The sequence below is a fragment of the Rhineura floridana genome, chromosome 4 (assembly GCF_030035675.1).
Source record: "Rhineura floridana isolate rRhiFlo1 chromosome 4, rRhiFlo1.hap2, whole genome shotgun sequence".
NCBI lineage: Eukaryota > Metazoa > Chordata > Lepidosauria > Squamata > Rhineuridae > Rhineura > Rhineura floridana.
Genome location: NC_084483.1, coordinates 130,526,729 through 130,546,631, shown reverse-complemented (window position 1 = coordinate 130,546,631; position 19,903 = coordinate 130,526,729). Strand labels below are relative to the sequence as shown.

General features: G+C 40.6%; 1 protein-coding gene across 4 annotated transcripts in view; it reads right to left on the bottom strand.

Annotated features, from left to right (window-relative positions):
* Nucleotides 1–1,728: 1,728 nt before the first annotated feature.
* SMOC2 (SPARC related modular calcium binding 2) overlaps nt 1,729–19,903 on the bottom strand; it is a 233,185-nt gene continuing 215,010 nt past the window's right edge. For 3 of the 4 annotated variants that reach the window (XM_061624416.1, XM_061624418.1, XM_061624415.1), the window contains 4 exons: nt 19,550–19,643; nt 16,320–16,594; nt 5,014–5,054; nt 1,729–3,416 (listed from right to left, as the gene is read on the bottom strand). In XM_061624416.1, the coding sequence (XP_061480400.1) occupies nt 3,393–3,416; nt 5,014–5,054; nt 16,320–16,594; nt 19,550–19,643 (434 nt within the window). In that variant the 3' untranslated portion in view covers nt 1,729–3,392. Of the gene's footprint in view, nt 3,417–5,013; nt 5,055–8,068; nt 8,153–16,319; nt 16,595–19,549; nt 19,644–19,903 lie in introns of those variants that run through there. The other variant, XM_061624417.1, reaches the window with a different exon arrangement.

The window sequence follows — 19,903 nt, the reverse complement described above, 5'->3', positions numbered from 1 at the left end:
CTCCTCCCCTTCCTCCCCTTCCCATGCCCTGTGGTCAGTTTCACCTACCCTAAGCATGATTGCAGGGGAGTAAATTCCACTGAACTCAATAAGCATGGAAATGATCAATCCATTCTCAGCAAACTTGCACAGGTTCCCATTTCTTACCTCCCAGATTAAAAAGCAGAGAAATTCACTAATAGGCAAAAAACCTTGCGGTTTAAGGATGTACCTATAGCCCACAGATATTTCTACAAACTTGAAAAAGCAGGGAAATTGGGCAGCTATAGAGAATGCACCAAGGGAGCAGGAGACCTCACCTCCTCTCTGAGATATTGTACTGCTCTGCACATTTGTCAAAATGCAAACACAATTTGGGTTGGTCTTTCACAGTCCAATCCACTTTCTGTGGAGCCTGGAAGAATTTGGTAAAATGTGCCTCTGAGCATATGGTGAGCGGTGGCAACACCTGCGATCAGCCCAAATAATATAAAGAAGACGTGCTGTGCTGATCTTGTTTTAGCAGGGAGGAAGCAACATTATTAAGACAGTTGATATAGTTCAGATGGTCACTTTAAATATGTCTGCAATTTTAGTGAAGTTTCCTATAGGAAATCATTTTCTTTTGTTTCTATTTCTGTGAATATGTGAAGTACAGCAACACACTGTAAAATTTACACTAAGAAAACTCCAAACATAATTGTGGAATAATGGCACTGACTATTCTACAGAATAGTCTCCAGTGGACATCAGGAGTGTCTCAGTTTGCACAAGATAAAACAGTTGGCAGTAAAATATATTCTAGCAAAATTCTAGGTGTGCTCTATGATTTTAACTGACCGTGCTCACCTTGCCTTAAATGAAGTGGTTTAAACATAGCAGGCTGAAAACATGCATCCTCTTTTTTCCAACAGCTAGAGTCACTGCTGAAGTAGCAACATACTGTAATCCGTCTTATTTTACATCAAACTGCAGTTTCAGATTCAGCTGTTAACGCACCCAAAATAGAAATAGAACATAACCTCCAATTTGAAACACAAAAGGCTGTCTTCACCCTCATATGACATTGCCCAATAAAAAGGCTTTGAAATTAATAAAAATAAATTTGACACAGATTTCTAGGATGAATAATGAGGGAAATAAAATTTTCTATATTAGATTCTCTTTAGAAACAATAGCAACCCAGGAATGAAGCAAAGTAAGAAGAACACCAACAAACATACAAAACTGTAATTCTCCATCTTAGGAGATGGCAGGTATTGCTACCACTCACCATATTCTCAGAGGCACATTTTACCAAATTCTTCCAAGCTACACAGGAAGTGGATTGGACTTTGAAAGACCAACCCAAATTGTGTTTGCATTTTGACAAATTTGTAGGGCAGTACAATAGCTCAGAGAGGAGGTCAGGTCTCCGGCTCCCCTGGTGCATTCACGATAGCTGCCCAGTTTCCCTGCTTTTTGAAGTTTGATAGAAATATCTGTGGGCTATAGGTACGTTCTTAAACTGCAAGGTTTTTTGCCTATTAGTGAATTACACAATAGGCTTCTCAGTGGGTTTAACATCTCTTCAGTCAATAGCATGATGTGTCCCTTAGTATGCACCTGTTCTCTTTCACTGGGTCTTGAGAATTCTGTGATTGTTTGTGGATAGGTATGAGGAACAAAAGTGTGAACTTACTAATCTGAAAGAACCAACAAATGTTGTGGCTATTTCTGTTCCACAGGGTAATAAACAAACAGATAAAGTTTCAGAGCATACTACATTTTTAATCTAAACAGATTAAATTCAAAGTTTAGCATTAATAAAAAAGATAGATAAATTTTGAGTAAAAATGTTTGTTTTTTAACACAAAGATAAGCATTTTTGTTCCTTTTTCCTTCCTCCTCATGCCTTTGGCCATAAGATTCATTTTCTTTTTCCCAAATCCAATGTGTACAAAATCATCCAGCAGTATATTATCATGCAGCTATAGATGCAGATATAAATGTGACAGAGACTGAGTCAGAACAGGATTAACCAAGTTATTCCATATACTGTTCAACATTATCTTGTTTTAAAGAACTAAAGAGATTTCTTCTCATTGTTAAAATCCCAACTGTCCACTTCACATTTTTTCCTCATGATGCACACACTTTGTCCATCATACCTGTTGATCTCTCTGGCTGCTTAGAATTTATCACTGTCCAGGGTGTGAATATCTATTATTATTATTGTTATTGTGATTATTATTATTTCAAATCTTTTGCCACGAAGTTCACATCTGTTCTTGTTCCCTTAAAGCATTCCAGGAAAGGGGTGAAAGAAAACACCCCTCCCTCCAAATGACAGGAAAGGTATGAAAACTTGTAAGAACATCTCCCATATGGCAAGAACAATGCCCTGAGGGAGAGTTGGGCTGATTGCACCTCTCTACCATAACTGTTCATAATTTGTTCAAGTGATAGTTTTACCTTTTGGTAGATCCTGGGGCACCACAAGTTGCATATCACGGTTCAGTCAAGTGTAAGGAAAAGAAAAAGACTGACAAGCCTGTTCTGCCTTCTTTGTCTTCTTATAATTAGATTTACAATACTGAACAAATGTGCCCCTTTATTGCCTTATTATGTGTATTCTAGGACTTGGCAGAATCCACTGTGAGTGATACAATAAACTTCTTGTCAGTTTGTTGGCTGACTAAACCAAAGCAAAAGCAAAGAAAAAAATAGAAAAAAAATATAAACATACACTGATGTCCTCTAAGAAAGAAAAGGATAGAAACAAATCTACAAAAGTTTTTTTATATATATAAATTAGTGGTTGCATTCTTGATGTACAATTGTGTTCTATAGAAAGTCAACACAATTTTTAAAACAACACCCTGAATGCAACAGAGAAAACTTCCCTCTGCTTATAAAAGGTACACAAGAAGTCACCATCAATCTCCAATTCTTGGTTTAGACTTAGGAACATGCAATCTCAAGCACATATTAAGTAACACTGTGAGCACAGTAGACTTCAAATTGAGCAGGTTTTCAGTATAACTTGATAAAAATTAATAGTTACGCAGAAAGCAAGCAAAGTTACTGAGAAGAAAAAACTACCAGACTAGTTTCTATGTTAATATCCAACAGCACATTTTTCTTTCAAAAAAGATTAAATGCAAACTTTTACACCTCCAACAAGTACAGATTTCAGACAACAATAAAAGACACATACATTGTATGTGATAATTGTTTAAAAACAAGCTGTTACTACATTTTCACAGATTTTCTTAAATGTCTGTTTAAATATCTCATTTCTACAAAGTGAATTTACATTTAAAGTACAAAGTGCAAATACTACAATTGTTTATTTATTTATTTATTAAAAATAGCCTTTTGGGGAGTGAGTCTCCCACATCTCCAAGAGGTCTGTCTTGGATATGAAGTGTTCAGCCTTGCTTCTTTGAAGTTTGCTGCCAAAGAAATTTTGAAAAATAGGATTACATATGCATTAATACAGTATGTGTGACTATATTACAGCAATAAACAACTTATATACTTTTACCATACACACAAACATACTGCTATCAACCTAGACCTGGGGTGCAGAACCTTTCCCTCTCCAGATATTGCTGAACTACAACTCCCTTCATCCCTGGCCATTGACTATGCTTGCTAGGGCTGATGGAAGTTGTAGTACAGCAACATATGGAAGTTCCCCACTCCTGACCTAGAACATGTTCAGTGGTATAGTCCTCCTGAGATCATTTCTGAACACAGGTGGGATACCACATGTTTGAATGCTCCTCTGTGTAAAACAAGGATGGGGAACATGTGAACCTTTTGATGTTGTTGGACTTGCAGCTCCCTTCAAACCCAGCCAGTAGGGTCAGGGATGATGAGAGCTGTAGTCCAACAACATATGAAGAGCCACAGGTCCAGTATATCTGCCTTTTTTTAAAAAAGCAAACCCCACCAAAACTCTTTATGCAATATACTAGGCTAAAGGCATAGCACATCAGAGTGAAGGGCTTAGCTTATTCCTCTCCAATGTGCTGCTTTACCACATGCAGTGAGCTTTTTCCATGTGGGAGCATTCAAAAAGCTGATTGTTCTCTTTGAGGTGGGTAGTTCCTTTTAAAACCCTTTCTTGTCAGGCATATTCCTTTCCAATGTCTTCCTTTCAAGTGTGAGCCCTTGTGATGAAAGCCACCTTTGGCATCTGTGAGGAACCTTTATAGCCTCACATTGCTACAGCAGTTAACTGCCAGCAGATGGTTCACACAACTAGGACCATTTCAAGGCTATCATCTCACAGCACCAGCTTTTAAAATAACTGAAACTGAGTCAGCAAAAAATATTGAAACAAATCATTTTTTTTAAAAAAAAGCACAAACCCAGAAATGATAGAACTGTTTCACTATATAAATTACATGTTGTTATCAGATTACAGGAAAGCAGGGGGAAGACAGAGGGAGAAAGAGAAAGGTATATGTTATGCTCTGAGTGCTGCATACAGCACATGCGGCAGCAATAGCTATTATATAATTAAAATTACCTTTTGAGAGGTTTTGGGTTCTACTGGAGTAATTGTTTTCAGACTGCCTTGTTTAAAATGTAAGTGATGTGCAGGGATTAAGCTTCACTTTCTTCAGCGGAGGAGAAACAGTTACTGAGCTATGAGATTCTACCAAAGGTGTGAAAATCTACACTATATTAACTGCTGGCTGTAGAAAGTGTAAGTGTAACATCAAGCAAATAAAGGCAGTAAATAAAGAATAAAGGCAGTAAATAATAAAGGCAGTAAATAAAGGCAGTAAATAAAGAATGGCTTCACATGGCTGTGTGGGATTTTTTTTTAATCCCTTTGAGAGGTGTTTTTTCTGTAGAAATGTGGCTAGAGCCAAAATAACCCCGAATACTATGTTCCTTTACTTCAGGTGGGAAAGGCCCCTAGGCTGTTCCAAATCAGGTAGCAGAATGTTTTGGGCTAGTCCTGCAAGCCATGCAGACTAGGTAAGGCTAGACAACAGCATTGAGAGAATGGAAAGGTTTCTTCCCTGCACTTACCTGCCTGTTGGAAGGAGTACTTTCACCATTATTTTTTGGAGCTGTCGGGGAAGAAAATAGATGGTATGTTAGTTGACATTAAGAATTATTGCTGTGCAAGGCCTTAAATAAATCTTTAAAATTGCCATGCAGTAAATGAGATAATAATTTTAAAATAACAAGAGTTACATATACAACCAATTTGATGGGCCCTTTCCCCCTAAATCCCCAGACGATTGCAAAGCTGAAAAAGGATAGCAGCAGCACCTATTTGTTTCAATCTGGATCTGTCAAATTACATATAAATGGGGGTGGAAGAGACACTAGAATGTATCCCAAGTGACAGAAAGGTGTTTGCAGTAATTGACTTGGGAGATAAGATACAGGATTGTGTCACCTGTGTGTCTCCTTTTGTTCCTTAAACCCCTCCCTTCCATCTCCACATGACTGGGGCAAACAAACTGATTTAAACAAACAGTTCTGCCACCTTCCTATCTAGCTTGATCCTAAGTTACCAGACTAAGTGACCCAAAGACACCTTCCTCATGCCTTGATTCAGAATTCTATGTCAATATTTTGTCACAGATGGGATTATTCCTGCTTTACAGAGGACAATCCTCTATTTGAAGGAGTTCTCTATTTTAAGGGCTGTGAAAAACAGTTTAGTTGAAGCTGTTTTCTGTTTGAAGGGCTGTTTGGTCCAAGACCAGCTTAAAGGGTTGTATTCAACATAGCACTATATCAAACTTTTTCTCAGCATGAGGATTATTCCTTGCACAATTAAGTGATCTCCCCCTTGCCTCATTATTATTATTATTACATTTATATACCACCTTTCCTCCAAGGAGTTCAGAGTGGTGTACATGTTTTTCCCCTCTCCATTTTATCCTCTCAACAACCTTATGAGGTAGGTTAGGCTGATAGGCAGTGACTGGCCCAAGGTCACCCAGTGAGCTTCATAGCTGAGTGGGAATTTGAACCCTGGTCTCCCAGGTCCCAGCCCAACTCTCTAACCACTACACCACACTGGTCCTGCATGCCCCGTAAATCTGTTCTGGGATTTCCCCCAACCCTCCAAAGCAGATTTGGGGAAATATAGGATGTGTGTGGGGGAAGGAGAAGGGGAAATCTACTTGCACTTGTTGTCATTATTGTTTAAATATATTACCTCCCATCCATCCTGAGGTCCCAGGGTGGGTTATAACAATTTTAAAGTAGTTGAAGTTGTTTTGCTCCTGCAAGGATTTACTTGAATACTGCCCAAAGAACCATAAGAAGGAAGAGGAGAAGTTGCCCATCAACAGTTAGTGCCTGGACAGCAGCTTGAGATCACCTACTCACAGTATTCCCCACTATGATATATAGGAATACAATGCATCTATGTAAACAATAGTAATTATTTCTAAATATACACCTATATACTATTGTAATAGTTACTGTCTAGAAATAGAAGAGGACAACAAAAAGGGAAGAACAAGAGCCCTATTCCAAAAGATTAGAGAAATGAAAGGGAAATTTAAAACAAGAGTAGGGATGTTGAATAATCAATAGGGGAACACACTGACTGACCGAGATGAAATAATAGGAAGATGGAAGCAGTACACTGAAGAACTCTATAAAAGAGATGCCCGGATGACAGATTCATTCATGGAGGAACTGTATGATGAAGAACCAGAAATTTTAGAACGTGAGTTGAAAGCTGCTATTAAAATACTTGGAAGAAACAAATCACCAGGAATAGATGGCATATCAATAGAACTGCTACAAGCTACTGAGACTGAATCTGTCCAAATTTTGACAAAAATCTGTCAAGAAATATGGAAAACTAAACAGTGGCCCACAGACTGGAAGCGTTCCATATACATCCCAATTCCAAAGAAAGGGGATCCCAGGGAATGCAGTAATTATTGAACTATTGCCTTAATATCCCATGCAAGTAAAGTAATGCTCAAAATTCTACAACAAAGGCTCTTACCATATATGGAGCAAGAAATGCCAGACGTCCAAGCTGGATTTAGAAAGGGAAGAGGCACCAGAGATCATATTGCAAACATACACTGGATAATGGAACGGACCAAGGAATTTCAGAAGAAAATCACCTTGTGCTTTATAGATTACAGCAAAGCCTTTGACTATGTAGATCACGAAAAACTATGGAATGCTTTAAAAGAAATGGAGGTGCCACAGCATCTGATTGTCCTGATGCGCACTCTGGAGAAGAGGCTACTGTAAGGACAGAATATGGAGAAACCGATTGGTTCCCAATCGGAAAGGATGTGAGACAGGGGTGTATTTTATCACCCTATTTGTTTAATCTATACACAGAACATATCATATGGAAAGCAGGATTGGACCAAGATGAAGGAGGTGTGAAAATTGGAGGGAGAAATATCAATAATTTAAGATATGCAGACGATGCCATACTACTAGCAGAAACCAGTAATGATTTGAAATGAATGCTGATTAAAGTTAAAGAGGAAAGCACAAAAGCAGGACTACAGCTGAACATCAAGAAGACTAAAGTAATGACAACAGAAGATTTATGCAACTTTAAAGTTGACAACGAGGACATTGAACTTGTCAAGGATTATCAATACCACGGCACAGTCATTAACCAAAATGGAGACAATAGTCAAGAAATCAGAAGAAGGCTAGGACTGGGGAGGGCAGCTGTGAGAGAACTAGAAAAGGTCCTCAAATGGAAAGATGTATCACTGAACACTAAAGTCAGGATCATTCAGACCATGGTATTCCCAATCTCTATGTATGGATGTGAAAGTTGGACAGTGAAAAACGCAGATAAGAGAAAAAACAACTCATTTGAAATGTGGTGATGGAGGAGAGCTTTGCACACGCTATGGACTGCGAAAAAGACAAATAATTGGGTCATAGAACAAATTAAACCAGAACTATCATTGGAAGCTAAAATTATGAAATTGAGGTTATACTTTGGACACATCATGAGAAGACAGGATTCCCTAGAAAAGACAATAATGCTGGGAAAAACAGAAGGGAGTAGAAAAAGGAAGGCCAAACAAGAGATGGATTGATTCCACAAAGGAAGCCAAAGACTTGGACTTACAAGATCTGAACAGGGTGGTTCATGACAGATGCTCTTGGAGGTCACTGATTCATAGGGTCACCATAAGGGGTAATCGACCTGAAGGCACATAACAACAACAACATACACCTATACATAGACATCTTATGCAGGCTGATGCCTTTTTGTGTGTGTCATGCATTTCCTTTTTTGGTTTTGGCAATGGAAAGGGCCCCTGTGATGTTCCTGTATTAATGTATATATGGTAAGTGCTGTTTGTATAGAAGATACATGGTAAGTAGAATGAAAGAGGAGGGGGGAGTAAATGAGCAGTAGAATGCTGGATGATTGGCTGAGTGTTTGGATGGCTGAGAGTATAAATGGAAGGATGACAGTTGAATCTGGGTGGACGTTAGTGGGTTGTTTGAGGTGTTTGGCGGACGTGAGTGGGTTGTTTGAGAGGTGTTTGGTGGACGTGAGTGGGTTGTTTGAGAGGTGTTAGGTGGACGTGAGTGGGTTGTTTTGGTGGAGTTTGGAGGTGGGTGTGAGTTGGTGTATGTCAGGAGAGTGTGGAGAAAGAGGGAGGTGGAGTTCGGATTAGTAATAAGTCAAATATCACAGTAATAGATGAAACCATAAGCTTGTAGATCATTATCAAAGTTATCTTGTTATTAATGTTATTTAATAAATACTATTTTGGTTTACCGAAGGCCTGATCCTTGGCTGGGGTTTCACAGACCAGAAGGGAGGGTAAGGTAATAACCAAGGCTGAAGGGAAACAGTAACAAATGGTGGCAGCGGTGAAGAGGAGAAGATAACATTATAAGTATCCAGAGCAACCCCGAGTTATGAGTTATCTGCATTGATACAAGGGGGTTGGGAACAGCATAGGCACGCAGTCACGAATGTAACCGGATAGAGAGACTCAGGCAAGGTCTCTGGGAACATTGGTTGTAGAACGTGACTGGTGGTGCTGCCTAGCAGGGGGATCTATTGAGATCTGTGCTAGAGCGGAGAGAGAAACCATAAAAAGGACAGTCCGGACTGGTGGAGTCCCTGGTGGTGCCTAGTGAAAGGCAGTAGCCACGAGCAGGTAGGAACCTGACAGGGAGAGCCAGGGAAGGGGGTCACAGGTGGTGGCTGTAGCGGTGGGATACGAACAAAAGAGAGTCCAGATACGAATACTAGAGAATCCCTAACAGTGGTGTGGCAAACAGATATAACAAATAAAGATTACTTGTGAGAGTGACTGGCAAAGAGTGTGTGGCAAAGAGTGAGTGAACTCCAACACCATGGCTGAATATATAAAGATGAAAAGAGAGGAGCTGGTGGAGAAGTGCATAACGTTCAATTTACCTCACGAGCGTAAAGGAGTAGACGAATTGAGGGTAGCACTAATAGGATTTACAACTGTCCAGCAAAAACAACCTGTCAGGGAAGAGACCCCAGAAGGATACTTAAGCAATCCCGCTTATATAGAGTATTTGAGAGAGAAGTTAAGATGGGAGGCTGATGAGAAAGACAAGCAGAGGGAGTTGGAAACTGAGAGATTGAGGAGGGAGGCGGATGAGAAAGAAAAGCAGAGGGAGTTGGAAATTGAGAGATTGAGGAGGGAAACGGATGAGAAAGACAAACAGGGGGAGTTGGAAATTGAGAGAATGAGAATGGGGTTTGAGGAGAGGGAGAAGCAACGAACATTGGATGCGGAGATACAGGTGGAAAAGTTAAAATTTGAAAGAGAGAAGTTTCATTCTGATGAAACAAGAAAGGACAGAAATGAAACAAAGATAAAGGTTGCACCAAAAGACTTTGCAGTGTTTGAGCCTGGACAAGATCCACAGATTTACCTCAGCACTTTTGAAAAGGCAGCTCAATTGTGGGGGCTACCGGAGGATAAATATATGCAATATTTATCAAACCTGATCAAAGGGGAATTGGCTGAGGTATACCTGTATTTCCCCTCAGACAGGCCCGTCACATATGCCGAGTTTAAAGAGGCAGTGTACAAGAGATTCAGACTGGGACCTCACTATTTTAGAAAATTATTCCGAAACTGTCAGATCCAAGCAGGGAGGTCTTTTGTGGAACTGGGAGCAAAGTTGATGGATATATTTGGAAAGTGGATGAGTAGTGCCAAAGCTCAGTCAGTGGAAGAGGTGAAAAGCCTCATGATACTGGATCAATTATTCCATCAGTTACCACCAGAAATAAGGCTCCTTGTCAAAGACCGTTCCCCTACATCGGTGCAGGAGGCCGCAGAGATGGCGGATCACTTTGCCTCCAACAGAACTGGCTGGGTGGGGAAAACATCAAGAGAGTTTAAACCCAGACCATATAATGGTGGCAAAAAGGATGTGGTGCCACAACGAGTGAGCCCTCCAATAAAATCTGAAGGGCACAGGACACCCCAGAGTGGATCTGTGTACCCTAAAATGGAGGAGAAGTTATGCTATAAATGTGGTAGACTGGGGCATCTACGTTTTCAATGTGAGGTTGCCAACCCCATTAGTAATCCTGCTCAGGCAAGGGCAGTAAAGACAGAACCAAAAGATCTAACAACGAAAAAGGTTCAGTTCTGCCAGATAAACTGGACGGAAGTAAAGACTTGGATTCGAGTCTGAGAGAGGAAGTGAGTGTACAAGGGGCAAATTATTGGGCATTGCTTGATACTGGTGCCGCTCAGACGTTACTGAGGCCAGATTTAATAAAATCTGAGGAAATATTACCTCAGGAGACGGTGACTATCCAAGGAGTGAGGGGTAAACCAGAAAGCTTACCCATGGCCCTAGTGAAAATGCAGTGGAGAGGCAGAGAGGGAAAATATAAAGTGGGTATTAATGCCCAACAACAAGAGCCAGTGATACTGGGAAGAGATGTAATGGGGGCACAAGGAAAGATATATGTGGTAACCAGACAACAACTTGGCAGAGAAACAGAAGCCATGTTAAAAGGGGCTGAAGGAAACAGGGTGGAACCTGTTTTTGAGCCTACGGTCACCATAGCAACCCCTGGAAGGCCTGCTGAAAGAAACAACTTGTATCAAATGGTCTCTAGTGAAGAGGCAGAGCAGTTCAGAGAAGAACTGAATAGGGATACAAGTTTGAAGCAAATAAAGGAGCAAGCCCTGACACAAAAGATTCCCTTTACTGACAATCTGAGGAATCAAATTGTGTGTGAGAATGGGATTTTATATAGACTGTGGATGCCTGCTGAGAGAAAGGATGAATGTGAACCAGTGAAGCAATTGATAGTACTTAGCAAATACAGAACCAGATTGCTAGAGGTAGCCCACGATGTCCCATGTGCAGGACATCTGGGAATAAAAAAGACCAAGAGGAGATTGGCTGCACACTATTATTGGCCAAATATCTCCAAAGATGTAAAACAACATTGTCTATCTTGTGGTATATGCCAAAAGGTGGGAAAAAGTGGAGTAAAGACTAAGGCACCCTTAAAGTCCCTTCCTATAATTGGACAACCCTTTTATAGAGTGGGAGTAGATTTGGTGGGCCCTTTTTCCAAACCCACAAGACATGGCAAGAAATATCTATTGGTGGTGGTGGATTTTGCCACCAGGTACCCAGACGCGGAAGCATCAAGATCCGTAGAAGCCCCTGTAGTGGCAGAGGCTTTGTTAAAAATCTTTATGAGGCTGGGTTTCCCTCATGAAGTGCTGACGGATCAAGGCAGTGTATTCATGGGAGAAGTGATCACAGCTTGGAAAAGTTACTTTCTTGAACTACAACTCCCATCAGCCCAATCTAGTGGCCATGCTGGCTGGGGCTGATGGGAGTTGTAGTTCAAAAAAGTAACTTTTCCAAGCTCTGGAAGTGATGCAATGTATGTGGAAGTGTTGTGGTCTAAAACATCTAAAGACCACCACTTACCATCCAGCCACTAACGGATTGACTAAGAGATTTAATGGGGTTCTGAAGGGCATGATAAGAAGTTATGTTCAAGATCACCCACAAGACTGGGATGAACGTTTGGGGTGCTTCTTATTCGCGTACAGAGAAGTCCCTCAGGAGTCAACAGGCTTCTCACCCTTTGAACTGATGTTCACTAGAAAAGTGAGGGGACCTTTGGAACTGTTAAAAAATTCATGGGAAGGAACCCTGGGAGAGTACAAAACATCTGTAGTTGATTTTGTATTAGACTTCCGCAGCAAATTAACATCGATGATGGAAGCTGTACAAAAGAATTTGAGTCAAGCTCAGGAGAAGCAAAGTTGCTGGTATGACAGAACAGCCAGGGAACGTGTGTATGATGTGGGAGATATGGTTATGGCATTCATACCCAGGAAACATGATAAATTACAGGCTAACTGGGAGGGACCATATACCATAAGGGAAAAGCTTGACACAGTGACGTATGTAATTACCACAAACCAATTAAACAAACACAAAGTGGTTCATGTAAATATGTTGAAACCTTACCATACCAGGGATGCAAAGGTGTTGCAAGTTACCTTATTCCCTGAGGGAAGTGGGCCTGAACTTCCAGATTTGGTACAGGAAAGCAAAGACAAAGGAGGGGTAGATCAAGTGGAATGGTCGGAGGAGGTGAAAGAAGAAGGAAGAGATTCTGAGAGTTTTGAAAAACTATGGAGATCTCTTTAGTAATAAACCTGGCCAAACCAGTATAGCCAGACATTCCATTGATACTGGAAATCATGCCCCAATCAGATCTGTTCCGTACCCTGTGAATGGGAAAGTTTTGAGTGAAATTAAAAAGGAGGTCGAAGAGATGCTGGAATTAGGAGTGATCAGGGAATCCATCAGTCCCTGGGCCTCAAGTATTGTCCTAGTTCCGAAAAAAGATGGAACTACAGGATTTTGTATTGATTATCGGTTAATCAATAAAATTACGGTCCCAGATGCGTATCCTATGCCTAGGGTGGACGCAATGTTAGAGTTATTGGGGGCAGCAACCATTATCTCTACGATAGAACTCTGTAAAGGATTTTGGCAGATGGAACTAGACGAACAATCCAGAGCCAAAACTGCCTTCAGTACACCAGATGGGTTATATGAGTTTGTGACTTTACCCATGGGACTAAGGAACTCACCAAGTTCGTTTCAGAGGCTAATCAATACTGTGTTGCGAGGCATGTCAGATTTTGCAGTGGCCTATATCGATGACGTGGCCATTTTTAGCAAGTCAGTGCCTGAGCATGTCCAACACCTGACCACAGTATTAGAGGCATTAAGAAAAGCCGGCCGCACAATAAAATCTAAGAAATGCCAGTTTGGGCTGAAGGAAGTAATCTATTTAGGACATAAGGTGGGGAGTGGGAAAATCACCCCCTTATGGAGCAAGGTGGAGGCAATACAATCGTGTCCTATCCCCTTAACTAAAAAACAAGTTAGGGCATTTCTAGGTGTGGCTGGTTTTTATAGAAAGTTTGTGAAAGATTTTGGGGAAATAACAACCCCCTTGCATGAGTTGACAAAGAAAAAGTGTTCTGAGCGTGTGGTATGGACGGATGAATGTCAGAAGGCTTTTGATCTGCTGCAGTAAGCCTTGTGCCAAGGACCCATATTAATAGCACCAGACTATGAACAACCATTCATCGTGGCTACGGATGTGTCGGACCTTGCGCTGGGAGTCGTCTTGCTGCAGGAGAGAGAAGGCACCAGACATCCAGTGGCGTATCTGAGTCGCAAGCTGACGTCGAGGGAGAAAAACTATTCATCGGTCCAAAAGGAGTGCCTAGCGGTCGTGTGGGGACTGAACAAGTTGCGCCCATATGTGTGGGGACGAAGATTTACGGTGACGACTGACCATCGGGCCTTGTTATGGTTACAGACTGTGAAAAACCATAACACTATGCTGCAGAGATGGTCCTGGGCCCTACAGGACTATCAAGTGGACTTCCAGTTCATAAAAGGCAAGGACAATGTATTGGCCGATGGACTGTCAAGGCAGGTGGCTGGGACTGCAGTGACGTGACGCAGACGTAGGAACAAAAAAGACATTTTCCCCATAAAGACTTGGCTTTATTGTTAACGCGGCGTATGAATCCTAGAGCAGGAATAATACTCTGCCATTATTTTTAAGGGGGGGGGAAATGTGATGTTCCTGTATTAATGTATATATGGTAAGTGCTGTTTGTATAGAAGATACATGGTAAGTAGAATGAAAGAGGAGGGGGAGTAAATGAGCAGTAGAATGCTGGATGATTGGCTGAGTGTTTGGATGGCTGAGAGTATAAATGGAAGGATGACAGTTGAATCTGGGTGGACGTTAGTGGGTTGTTTGAGGTGTTTGGCGGACGTGAGTGGGTTGTTTGAGAGGTGTTTGGTGGATGTGAGTGGGTTGTTTGAGAGGTGTTAGGTGGACGTGAGTGGGTTGTTTTGGTGGAGTTTGGAGGTGGGTGTGAGTTGGTGTATGTCAGGAGAGTGTGGAGAAAGAGGGAGGTGGAGTTCGGATTAGTAATAAGTCAAATATCACAGTAATAGATGAAACCATAAGCTTGTAGATCATTATCAAAGTTATCTTGTTATTAATGTTATTTAATAAATACTATTTTGGTTTACTGAAGGCCTGATCCTTGGCTGGGGTTTCACAGACCAGAAGGGAGGGTAAGGTAATAACCAAGGCTGAAGGGAAACAGTAACAAATGGTGGCAGCGGTGAAGAGGAGAAGATAACATAGCAAGTGTGAATACAGGATGGGAAGAGCCGACAGAATGTAGAAGAGACAAGTCCTTGGGAGTCCAAAATCAGGCTGACGTACTCCACTGTACCAACACTAGTTGGCGTCTCCTCTTTGCTGGGATTGGAATAACTTCTTGGTTGTTCTCTGAATCTGATAGGATGGCTCCGGCAGGATCTACTCCTCATCTGAGGATGAAGGGTTTTGAGCTGCCTCTCTGCTCATCCCTTTCCTTGGGTCTGAACTCTCCCATCCCTCTTCATCCTCGGATAAGTCCTCCAAGGAAGGCATGACAGTGACTACCCTACCAATTATGCTTTTTCCTTTGCTTATAGTTTACCCTTCTTGTTGTGAATATGTTGCCAATCACTTAACATGAGTACAAACTGTAGTAACCTTTACCTGTTGTTTTAGTTTTATTGCTGTTTTGATGTTGTGATACTTATATATTATGACTTTGTACATCGCTCAGAGTGGCTCGGTTTCCAGCCAGATGGGCGATAAATAAATCGCAGAAATAAATAAATAAACATTATAAGTATCCAGAGCAACCCCGAGTTATGAGTTATCTGCATTGATACAAGGGGGTTAGGAACAGCATAGGCACGCAGTCACGAATGTAACCAGATAGAGAGACTCAGGCAAAGTCTCTGGGAACATTGGTTATAGAACGTGACTGGTGGTGCTGCCTAGCAGGGGGATCTATTGAGATCTGTGCTAGAGTGGAGAGAGAAACCATAAAAAGGACAGTCCGGACTGGTGGAGTCCCTGGTGGTGCCTAGTGAAAGGCAGTAGCCACGAGCAGGTAGGAACCTGACAGGGAGAGCCAGGGAAGGGCGTCACAGCCCCCCATTCTGCTTCTGCAAGGTTTGTCTAATACAAGCAGTCAGTTCCATGACAGATCTGAGCTGCGAGGTCCCATGGACAGTGAAGTCCCTTCTAGAATGCAGAATAGTAAATCCAGCCATCTGCATTATTTTACATTAAAACAGCATATTTTGCATGTGTACATGCCTGCACAAAAGGAAAACAGAACCGGGTCTCTCTTTTCCTCTGCCCTCTTTTATTTCTTTCTCCATCCTAACTGCTGCCAGGTTTAGCTTTGATGTTTCCTCCCCTGAAACCTACTACTGTGAGATTTTTGTTGTTATCCAAAATCTGGTTTTGGTATCTGGCTTTAACATTATACCTCTATTTCTGATGATCAGGCTATAAATGCTACTTCTTATGTAGCCAAAGCAAGCACACCCCTACATAAAAAGAAGATATCAGCAAGAATGGGAGAGCCCTGAGATTTGTAGAAGTACAAAAAAAAAATATTCAGGGACGATGGGAAATACTGTTAATGGGAGTGGAAACCCACCCCCAAACAGTCTACTGAGAGTGACATGGAATGCATGTTGGGGGTGGGGTAGGATGGAAAACTGGAGGGAATGGTGTGGTCCTGAACAGGCTGCCCTTCACACTACAACATTTTGTTGCAGGTCTCATTTGTCACTTCGAAAGAAGCATTACTGGAAGTCTTTCATATAAGTCACAAACATATTATGAAAATCCAGGTGCAGTATCCTTTTCATAAAGATCCAACAACAATGACATGATAAAAGAGTTACTTAGGAAATCCTCTTACTATGGCGTTTTTTTGTGTCTGCCTTGTTATCTTCTTTTGTAACACCCAGACAACCCATTAGTTCTGGAACTGTTAAAGATTTGTCATTATTCACATCACAGTATTCCACAAACTTTTTCACACATTTCTTGGGCTTGGACTTTTTTCTCAGGAATCTCTTAAAAGGTTTGATTTCTTTTTTGCCAATATCACCACTAGCATTTTTATCCAGCTGTTTAAAATACCAGTGGACAACTCTTTCCTCCAGAGTGTGGTTGGGGTCTGGTTCTGAAAGCCTGCAAAAGACATAGATCATTCGGTGAGCATAAACCCTTGACTATCAATTTCCCCTCTTGAACTCTCTCAACTCCTCCATCATACAGTATTAGCTTATTCATAGCACTAGTTTTAATAAATCAACAAGGGCTATCACCAAAAAAATAATTACTGGGCACGAGGAATTATTCTGGAGTTCCCCAGAATCCTCAAATGTGTGTGTTATAAAACCACATCCACACAACTTATTCTGCACCAGCTCCTCCTTGTCATTGTCTCTCTAGTATCAGCCAGTCAGCATGCCTCTGAAGGCCAGTTGCTAGGAACAACAGTGGGAGAGGACTACTATCTTTGTGTCCTTCTAGTGAGCTTCCCATACACATCTGTTTGGCCATTGTGGGAAACAGGATGCTGAATTAAATAAGTCTTTGGTCTCAGCCAGTGGTGCCCAAACCTTTTCCCTCACGGACCACGGGAAAATTGCTGAGGATCTTGGTGGACCACTTAATTATTCTTCTGCCTCTTCTAGCAACTGTAACATGCTGTGATAGATGCTATATGAATTTTAATTGTATTTTTATGGCTTTTATTTCTTATATATTGTATTTTATTGTACTCCACAGAATTCAATTTGTAATATAATAAAATACAATATAAGAAATAAAAGAAGCAATAGAAATACAATTAAAAATCAATATGAATATTTAATGTGATGGATGTGTCATCTTTCATCTTCAGTCACAAATACACAGATGCATCACAGGCCACCTGAATGAACTCACAGACCACTGGGCTCCTGCTGGGAGGAAGGGCAGGATATAAATCAAATAATAAATAAATAATAATAAATAAATAGTCCACGGACCATAGTTTGGGAACCCCTGGTGTAAGCTATCCAGCAGCGCTCTTTTTATGTTCCATGCCAAGTGGGAGCACACCTCAGAAATTTACCTTCCTACCAATTATCTCATGAGCTACTGAGATAACAACAATCTCAAGTTCCCATCTCCCCAATTATCCCATTCAGGAAAAAGTGATGGCATATACAGTGAAATTGTCTCTTGTCCTCTGATCTGCCTCCATCTTCCTCATTGTAATTATAGTTCATTTATCATTCTGTCAGTATTAGGATATTAACAGCTAAGCTATGCTGGCCAGACCACAGGTTCAGCCTGTATGTGTTTGATAGGATGACCGTGAAATTCACTGTGTAACTGAGAGTGTAATGCCCATCTGTTAACAAAGCAGGCTACACATTTACCCAAGAGCAAGCCCCATTGAACTGAATGAGACTTAAGTTGGAGAAGATATGCATAAGACTGTATCATGAGTGTTATGAAAGCAAATGAGTGACAGATACATCCGTGCAGTGGATTTACACAGCGGAGGCATGTTCAGAACTAAATCAGATTTCTCAGTTAGGTCAGAACTCTGCTTCTTCATGTCTAAAATGCATCATTTTAATTAAATAACTTGGCACAATCCAGTCACAGTTGTGAATGTTAAATCCCTTTGGTTTTAATGGAAAAAAAACATTTAAGTGGACTTAAACATGCTTCATTTTGGGTGGAACATGGCCTTATTACTGCTAAAGAGCGAGGCTTTTTGAAAAACATTTTCCCAGTGTGATCCAAGCAGAGACAGGTAAGGAAAACAAATGTCTAGTGACTGAGCTGTAGCAACATAAGGCTGAAAACTTTAATGTATCTGAAATAGCTCTGGCTTTCCCAGTGGCAGAAGTAAATGTCACAGGACGAGCAAAGTGTGTTGCTGAAAATTATAACTTAGCTTTTACAGCGCCACGTTGCATTAGAAGAAAGGAAAGAGCGTTTCGCTTGGTACAAAATAAGCAACTTCCAGTGTCTCAATTGTAGCATGTAATATATTTGTATACATTTTATAGTGAGAAACAGAGGCTGTTTTCTTTTCCATGGGATATTTAAAATTGACCACTGCAGAAAAACAAATGAAATGCTTTATTGGATGGCTTTACTACCTTTGACTAACACCTTGGTGTTTTCTTTCCGTATGCAGGCTTTCATACAGCTAAAGTTAGTTATGTCTAAGTCCCAAGTTAGTCATGACCAGCTTAAGCCCCATTGCTTTCAATGGAATTTAGTTACAAACTAACTTTAGCTATTTTGGGGCTACTATCTGCTACAATTTCAAGAAGAAAACAGGTTCTTAACAACTGTTGTCGGGTAGGATTTAGCCACATACCAGCAAATTCAGGTTACACAATTAAAATTAATCCTAAATTCAGTTCACAACATTTTACAACAGTTCGAGTTTTTTCAAAAATAAGTCCTCATGAAAATGTATCAGCACTTTAGTGTACAGGTCTCCTAATATTTTCCCTAATATAATGAATATTTATATATTATTTTCATTAACATACCATTTTTGAACCCTGTTTTGCTGGCGAGCAGCACTGCAACATTCAGAGATTTTGTGTGGATTTTGCTGCATTTTGGTTCGTGTGCTGTTTTGGGAAGTGCAAATTAAAATGTGAACCAAACCAAATTCCCATCTCTTGTCCACATCTCCTAGTGTGGCAGCATCAGATGCTCTCACAACACTCACTGCACACTTTAACCCTCTTTTAAAAATATTGTGGATGCATTACAACTTGTTACTTTTATAAAAAGAGACACTTAAAAACAGTGAGTGATTAATTTCTAAGGAGGAAGAAAATTACTTGGCTCAAGCCTACCTACAGACGTTACGCCCTTCTCTTAATCCCCGATATGTGGGAACAGGTAATAGTTACTAGAAGTGGGGGAATTCACTCTGCACATATTCTTCAAGATCTTTTTTTCATTTAAAAGATCAGGACTGAGTTGTAGTTTAAATTATACTTGATAACAGCCATTAAGCTGTAGCTATCTTCCACAGAATTAAAAGAGTAAAGTGTTAAATCCAGATTGATTTCCTAAACAAGGTGATTTAATACCACTGGATCTAAACTAACCCACCTGCTGGAAGGATCAGAGACAGCATGCACCATATCTGTGGAAAGTGCATCCAGAACACTTGTCAGGAACTCATTCTTCTTAGGTCCTGGACAACCTAAAATAAAAACAGATTGTTTGCATTATTTAACTTCATGTTGCTAGGGGGAAACATCTGAATTAGAACTTGGGATACAAAATCACTTTTGCATTTCAGGAATGTTTGGGATCAAATATAGGCTAAATCATGCAGTGTCCAGAGCTATCTTCATAAGATAGAGCACAAGTTCTAAGCCAAATTTTATACATGTTTGAATTCCGGATATCAAGAATCCAGCAAAAGTTAAGCACTTGTAAGTTCCACTGATTTCAGTGGAA